General features: G+C 45.4%; 1 protein-coding gene across 1 annotated transcript; it reads left to right on the top strand.

Moving 5' to 3' along the window:
• The first annotated feature begins 2,138 nt into the window (after positions 1-2,138).
• LOC147453342 (uncharacterized) lies at positions 2,139-3,464 on the top strand. The gene is made up of 2 exons (XM_086517108.1): positions 2,139-2,342; positions 2,416-3,464. The coding sequence occupies exons 1-2, from the start codon at positions 2,254-2,256 to the stop codon at positions 2,531-2,533; spliced, it is 207 nt and encodes a 68-aa protein (XP_086373234.1). The 5' UTR covers positions 2,139-2,253; the 3' UTR covers positions 2,534-3,464.
• Positions 3,465-8,077: the final 4,613 nt, after the last annotated feature.

Below are 8,077 nucleotides of genomic sequence, written 5' to 3'. Positions count from 1 at the left end.
GACGACTCGGTCTCCCAACTTGTGTCAACATCCAAAGAGCTATTTTCACTTGGCTCAACCTCGCTCTCTGTCTCAAGCTCGGGAATCTCCCTCAGCTTCATCGTTTCGATCTCATCTACAAACGGAACCCTTTGACATTTACCACCCTCTGATGGAGCTTCTACCGCCATACCTCGACTTGGCAACATATCTTTTGCCTGATCAGGAACCACCTATATATATTCCACAATCGGAGCCACTCTAGCTGGCAACCTCGTCATAGGAACCACCCTGTCTTTCTGTAGCCAAAGAACTCTCGGTTCCTCTCGCACATGCACTTCTCTTTGCACCATCTTTGGCTCGCCTACCACTGCATCAACCTACTTTGGGATCAGAACACCTGGCAAACCCTGTTTAGCTTCACGCTTCTTGAGAATCTTCTTTGTTCGCCCTTTCGCTAGAGCCACCGCTTCTTCGTATGACACAGGGCCATCAATCTCCACCTTATCACGCACTTCTTCATGCAGGTAATCCAAAAACTTGCTCACTTTTAAAAAACCAACATTCTCAGCAGCAGTTACCTTTATCAGCTTTCCCCAAAGGGCCTCGAATTCCCATAGGAACGTTTGAAAATCCTCTTCCAAGCCTTGCTTCAAATTGTCCAGCCTTCTCTTTACTTCATCCAACTGCGCATCTGCTACATATTTGCTTTGAAAGGCCGCTTCCAGTGCTTCATGATCCACCCTTTCCTCATTAGGCAGGCCATCGAACCATAGCCTCGCTTTACCACAAACCAGGAGAGGAAACACCTGTACCACACCTTCTTCCCTCGACAAACCGCTTTCTAGCACGAATAACCCATAGTCTTGGAGCCAGGTTCCTGCATCTTCGACCTCAGTGAAAATGGGAAATCCCGTCCAAGCCATTACTTCTCTAGAAGCACCTGCTCTTCAAAGGCCGCACCTTTGGCATCACCAAAATCACCACTTTGACTTCAACTAGGAGCATCAGTGCGCTCCTCAGTGGGGGCACCAGAAGATGGAGAGGGGGAATGGGGAACACAACTGACACACATGCAATGGCCCCTATATAGCTCAAGGTATTCACAGCACCCCTGTCCTCTCGAAAACACCTTCAAAACAAGCAACTCACACTAGCAGGGCCTCGCCTGCACTTCGCCCAACGCACACACGCTTGGCACAATCACCAAACATCGATCAAAACGATATTGCCCTCTTTCAACTCTTCAACAACTCAACACCTCTCTCTCTTTCTCTCTCACACACACAGGGGGCTTGGGGGCGCACACGCTCACACACACCGGCACCACACAACCTGGAGACGAGCAAAGAAGAAAGAGAGGGGATGGGGAGAGATGACGCAAAACCAGTAGTGAAAGGTTCTCGTTCAAAAGAAAACACCATGTACAAACTCCATGAACCGTGTCAAGGCTACACCATGGCCATCGCCGCTTCATACAGAGGGGCAGACACCTCCCTCGACAAACCAAATCGGTCGGCTCACGCCTCGACAAGAAAATTCACCTCTCGCTTCACTTTGAGAGCAGCTACTTCCCTTGGCAGCCCTTGTTGGCTACCTCTCCTACAAGGCATTCGCTCTTTCGAGCCGCTTCGCAAACCATGCATGCCGGGCTCGATCGCCGAACACGAGCGCTCGAAGGTCTCCTTCTCAATTCCCCCAAGCAAGAAGAGAAAAAAACCCCCCCTTTTCGAAGGCGCTGCCTCCCCTTTGTTTTCACTTTGCCCTTTTTTTTCTTTCCCAGGCCAATATTTTTTTTTTCTTTTTTTGGCAATGGCGCCCGGAGCCACTGCCCTCTCCTCAAGCCTTCCCTTCCTTTTATTTGTTTTGGCCCTCCTCCTTATGTTCTTGTGAGCTTACCCTTTTTGCTCTTTTTGACCTACCCGAAGGGGGAGGCCTAGTGATGGTTTCCTTTTTTTGCTAATGAAAAAGAGAACATTATTTTAAAAAAATGTAACATATTATTTTGAGATGTTTTAAAAAACACTATGTCATCATTATGTGTTCCCCTTTTGCTAGTGAAAAAGGGCAAAAAATTCAAGTTTTATATTGGTTGGAGGAGATAGGAAAATCGCCACTGAATCACGAAAAGGGCAGGACGTATTCTTCCAAGAGTGAATCATGGAAAGGAGATGGTGCATTCCCATGCCCCCTGCACGATTTTGTGTGTGTGTGTGTGTGTGAGAGAGAGAGAGAGAGAGAGAGAGAGAGAGACTAATATGCCTTGCTATTTGGATGTGCTCCAAGGCGAAGGTTTTCGAGTGCAGGATTTCCTTGCACGACTCACTTGCACAGCTTCGCCCTGAAGATCCGGTTTTGTCTGTGTAAGTGGTTTCTTGCAGCTTGTCTCTCATTATCGATGTTGCGTGCTCTATATAGGCCTAACATATAGTATAGTTTGTGCTTGAAGGTGACAAGCTTCATGGGCAGTGTCATGCCTACATTGTCTGCTGCACCTCACCACTTGCACCGCCAGCTCAACCAGCTATGTTGCCTGGGCAGTTGCCACATCTAAGGACATGCTGATCTGCAATAGCAGCCCATGACGATCTACAGGTGAGGATGGTGCCCATCACTGTAGACAAATTGAAGGCGGAGAGGGCCCGTTTACTTCCTTTGAGTGTCTAGTCGCACACTGTGGAAGTCTCGCACGAGGGCAGATACGAGGACTCAGCAAACCCAGGTTGCACGCGGGACGCTTTGATTCAGGAGTAAAAACTCAGTTGGTAATGAGCAAGAGAGTTGAGGAAGTGATTACAATGCTGCGTGCCGACTGCGTGCCCTTCTTGGCATTAGCCTTCACATTGGTCCTCGCTAGCATTTTCATTGCCAATATGTATTATTGCATACTATTGTTTACCATTTTCTATCGGCTCAAATGGTCTTTGCTGCATTAGCTCCACCTTGTGCACAACCCCCACTATAGCCACATCCCTACATCACCCACCATTGTAACTACGGACTCATCACCATCGTTAGCCCTGTACCTCGCCATGCCTGTCTCGCCACTTCAATGGGACGTTGAATGCATGTGAGTTGATGCTGGAAGTGCTTGACCATTTTAGTCTTGAGCTTCGCCAGCTATGGTCTTTCCTGCGTCAACCTCACCTTGCCCGCAGCCTCCTCTACGGCACGTCCCTACATCACCCACCATCGCAGCCACCTATTGATTACCATGGATAGTCCTTAGATGGCCATGCATGATGCTTCAAGGATGCTGAATGCCAGTGACTAGATGGCTTGGGCATTTTAGTGTTGAGTATTTCCTTGTCAGATACATGTAAGGAACCGGTGTATCTCTGCCCTGTCCATAGACATTACCGTATGTGCCTTACATGGCTGTTATGACTTGTCAATGAAATCGATCGTGCTTCCAAAGTCACCCTTCCTCTCTGATTCCAATCATCAACATGGGGAAGCAGTAATGTGGAATAGCCCGAGTTGTATATCCCTGCAATACCCTCACTCCTTTGGGAGCCACTTTGTAAACTTCTCCTCATCTGATATAATGCCAGAAAGCAATTCTGGTGAAAAAAACAGAGGTGTGTGTGTGAGTGTGTGTGTGAGAGAGAGAGAGAGAGAGAGAGGGGCGTGATAGAGCAAAAAAAATAACAAGAGGTACTATTGAAGAAATTGAATAACGATTATAGGGATCGACTGAGATCACAACTCAAGCCATCATTTCTTCATCTCTAAAACTAAACGAAGCGATCGAATTACATTTTGCTTATCTTACACACTAATTTGGCAGGCCTTCTGATTTTATCACTTGTTCCAAGTCCAGCCTTTCTTTTTTTTATCTCTAGCTACCATTTCTTTTATCCCCTTTATAATCAAAGGGTTTCTTTAGCCTATGCTTCACATGTTGTCGGTGTCCGCACTTTCTCGGACTCACTGATATTTGCCATGCCATTTCACACTGGAGCTTCACCTTATCACTTCCAAACCCTGAGAACTTCGCTACACACGAGCTGTCCCATGGCCTTGAATAACGAGTCATAAAGCTGAAAAAGAACCCCATTCACCTCTGTCGTGATTGCTTGCCAGCTTGAACTGGGCATATCCTGATACGATCGACTCCGATCGGCGAGCCTCAAATTTTGGCTAACTCCACACATCACATGCCATTTTCGAGAATCTTGGCGAGCTCAAAAATATCCTTGTCAGCATACCTATCAACGCGGTCCGGTGAGCATGTATCCGACCCCTTACAAATATTTCACAGGCCATACCTTGTTCGTTTGAGCTCCGAATGGCAATCCGAAAAGATCGGCATGCTCCACAGCTTGAGCTTTACACACATATCCACTAATCCGGATTCTATCTCTATCTCTGTACCTGCCCTATCTGTCGGGATCTGTAAAGCCTTCTAATTTCGGAGTGGCATATCTTTCATATCGTGGCTCCGTTTGACGAGCCGTCTGGACCGGTTGCTAGAGAATCTCGAATACCACATTTCGGGGCACATTCCCAGCATCTCAGACACTTTGACCTGTTGTCCCAATTGGCCCACTTTGGAGGCCCCCGGGGCCCTTGGCCTAAAAAACTATCTTAAGCATACATTTCCGCTATCACTAACCTGCCCAGGGCCTTCATACCTGCTTTAGCTCTTTGCCATGCACCTGCTAGCACCCTTTGCACTGCATAGCACACTTTATAGCGCGGATCAACTTTGACTGCACCATCGCTTTCATTGGAAAGTGCGTCCTCTCCCCTAGCCATTTGCAACGTTTGCTAGGTGGTGGCCAACTAAACTTAGTAAGAGTCGCATGTCAGTTGTTCGCTCGCAATGTGCAGAGCTGCGAGCAAGCTGCACTATCACCTGTTTACTCATGGTGTTGACTACACATCTCGCAAAATCATTAGGAAATTTCAGAGGTCATTTGGAGGGCCATATGAAGAGAGAATACTATAGCGCGTCCAATGAGCACGAAGGCTACGTTACGTAGGAAAGTACGTGGAAAGACTCAAAAAATAAGAAAATAGCATAAAACTTTCACGAATTTAGGATTGTAACATCGTAATTTCCTTCCTTTTACCGAGCTTTTAGGTGCTTGCATGTGGTCCCACTTCTGATATTCTCTTATGGTCATTAACATACTGGAGGGTGACCATTAAGCCCGCACAAGATATTGGAAGTCTAAAACACTTTCCCTCCATTAGAATGCTTCCAAAGTGAATCTCCCTCCACTAAAGCTTTTCTCTGAGAGCTATGGCTTCCACGTCTTCTCGTCCAAGAGGCTCCAGGTGTTTACTGTCTCTCACACCAACAACCAACAACTGCACTTTGCCTAAAAGGCCAAGTAGTAGCATATCCTCAATTACAATATCAACTTCAATAAGTGCAGAGAACCAATGGGTTGGACAAAGGATAAACAAAGGTTCATGGGTCCTCATGCAGCCAAGAAGACCCAAGAGGTCTAGTGGTATCAACGTTTACCGCTCAGCATGGAAGGCCAGAGTGTTGGATTTCAAAGTTGAAATCGGCAAAAGATCTGTAAAGGAAGTTCTTGTTCAGCATGTGTTTACCCATCCAGAGGTGATAGCAAACAGTGGAAATGTATCAGATATACATCAACCACGTTGCAATTGTAAGTACTCTTGACATGTGAACTTACTGATACTCTCATTATAACTTTTCTTATATATTTTGCAATGTTTCTCCCGTTTGTTATGAGCAATGTTTCCATTCTTCATAGCTCAATTACATTAGATTTGTCATTTGTACTTATTGATACTCTTAGTTTAACTCTTCTTATATATATTGCAGATGTTTATCCCTCTTCTTATGAGCAATGGGAGCCTGTGGAGTGCATAATAGGCCTCTTCCATGTTGTTCATGCCCACATTGGTTCTCTACTGTATTCAGGGAGGAGCAGCAAAAGACTGGCTGATGAGGGAATATTTTTTTATGACCACTTCTACCAACTCAGCTTAGCGAATAAGAATGACATGTTGGTGAAAGTGCCTCTACCAACCGATTGGAACACTGTGGACTGGCCAGTTCCCGAGGAAACAATGGTGGAGGCAATGCGAAGTAAGCTCCACAAGGATATACAAAGGTCTCTACGTAGCTCTATTCCCACCAAACTGGTTAGAATTGCAAACTTTTGTCCTGTTGCACTCTTCATAGAGTTGTTTCATAGCTACAACATCCGTGTTACGAAAACTATGTTCATGTGCAAGTCATTTCAGCAGTCATCCTGTGACAAACTTCTTGACAGAGGATGGTATGCAAAGGAAGAGATTGGTTTACGGTGTGAGGTCGCGCTTGATACTCTAGTTGTCAAGTACATGATTGCAAGCCAATCACTGTTACTCTCGTTTTGGTATATGCGATCATAAATGCTCAACGGTAAGTACATTCCTATGGACCAGGTTTCTGCAGGTTTGGAAGATAATCCTGCTGTGGATGTGAAAGTGATTGATAAAGAGCATGGCCTACTATTGGTGGTTACAATAAGGGAGCTTGCAGTCTTCAGCATTTGCGGCATGACATAATTGAAGAGTCAATGGACAAGGACCTATCAGATTTTTCCTTTTTCCTAGCTGGCCGTAAGGTGATGCGGCGAAGGGAAAAAGATATTTTGTGCAAAGAGTTGGATGGTCGGGTTGAAGTAGTGTCAATGTAACAGATATTCTTGTGAACCCAAGTGTATACAAATGACTTTCAATACATGAAGTTTATTGACTCATTTTTCAATTGTGTCCTGTGAAAAAGTGTGCTTGAAATACATTTCTTTACCATGTCAAATCTCTCTCTCTCTCTCTCTCTCTCTCTCTCTCTCTCTCTCTCTCTCTCTCTCTCTCAATGTTAGACAAGACAAAGACATGATAGAAGAGTCATCTTAATTCATTAGAAAGTACAAACTCGTCCGTGAACAATGGACTGAGATACAATTTCTGTAAGTATGGAATCAAAATGTCTTCAAGGTAAAAATCGAAGGAATGTCCCTCGAAAGAAGGTGGTGAGATAGTTGTTCCCGGCGGATTTAGTTCTCCCTTTTCAGGAGTATCATCAATCAGTAGTGTATTAGTTGCATCAAAGGGTACACCGATTTGGCTAAACGGTTTGTACAAAAGAGGTAAGTGTGGTTTTTTAGGGTGGTAGTGGCCCTCAACGGTACACATTTTATTTGATCATACAAAAAGGCAAAATATGACGTGTGAGCGTGGCATACACTGCAAACTATTGTAACTAGTGGCGACAAGTTTTGCCTTTGCATTGAAGACCATATGGCAACTCTGAAGCGCGGAAGAAGAAACTGAATAAATTCCTTGGTTCCTGGACGAACCACGACTCGACAAGTTCCCATCCGAAACGTTTGCAAATCCTCAAAGGGTTCTGTGTCACCGAGAGGCACCCACATCAGCAGCAATCCATTGACGTCCAAGATAATCAACCTCTGTAAAAGTTGACAAGTACATATAAGTAGTTAGAAGTTGAACATATTTTGCCATACTTGAATAGACATTACCGAAACAACCGTATCTTAAGGTAGCAAGGGTCCATACTGGGTCTCTATAGTGTTCATGTCGTTGTTGCTCTCCTCTGCTTTATCTTCATAGTCATCATTCACATCTTCATCAAGGGTCTCCCCCATGGCTCTCTCTGCCTCATTCAAGGTTTCCTCCAAGGTCTTTTCCTCTCCCTCGGTTGACCGGCTTGCCTCATACATCCTTGCCTGATCCATATCAGTTTGCTCATCCCTAGGCCTGCTTTCCTCATCCATATCCTTTTGCTCATCTATAGGCCTTCTTTCCTCATCTTGGGTTTCAGCCATAGGCTCTTTTGGCTCCTCCACTGGCTGACTTGGCTCTTTCATTGTCTCCTCTGGTTGTACACTAGCACCTTCCATATGCTCATTTGACCTTTCCTCATCCTCGGCTCTTTCATCTTCTGCTGATATGACCCCCTCGGCCCGTTGTGATTCCACTGTATCGGATGCAGGGGTTTGTCGTGGTGGCACGTCATGTTTTGTTAGATCAATAGTGCGGTCATCCAAGCCGCTATCTTCAAGCTCTCTGGGGCTAGACATAGTAATCAGGTGTTGTATTA

This window comes from Adiantum capillus-veneris, chromosome 7 (assembly GCF_014529385.1).
Source record: "Adiantum capillus-veneris isolate H3 chromosome 7, ASM1452938v2, whole genome shotgun sequence".
Lineage (NCBI taxonomy): Eukaryota > Viridiplantae > Streptophyta > Polypodiopsida > Polypodiales > Pteridaceae > Adiantum > Adiantum capillus-veneris.
The sequence above is the reverse complement of the archived record's forward strand: the minus strand, read 5'-3'. Positions and strand labels throughout refer to the sequence as shown.

Coding starts and splice junctions, on each gene's coding strand:
- LOC147453342 (XM_086517108.1), top strand. CDS start 2,254: ATGTGCTCCAAGGCGAAGGTTTTCGAGTGCAGGATTTCCTTGCACGAC. Junction 2,343..2,415: donor GAAGATCCGGTTTTGTCTGT/GTAAGTGGTTTC, acceptor CATATAGTATAG/TTTGTGCTTGAAGGTGACAA.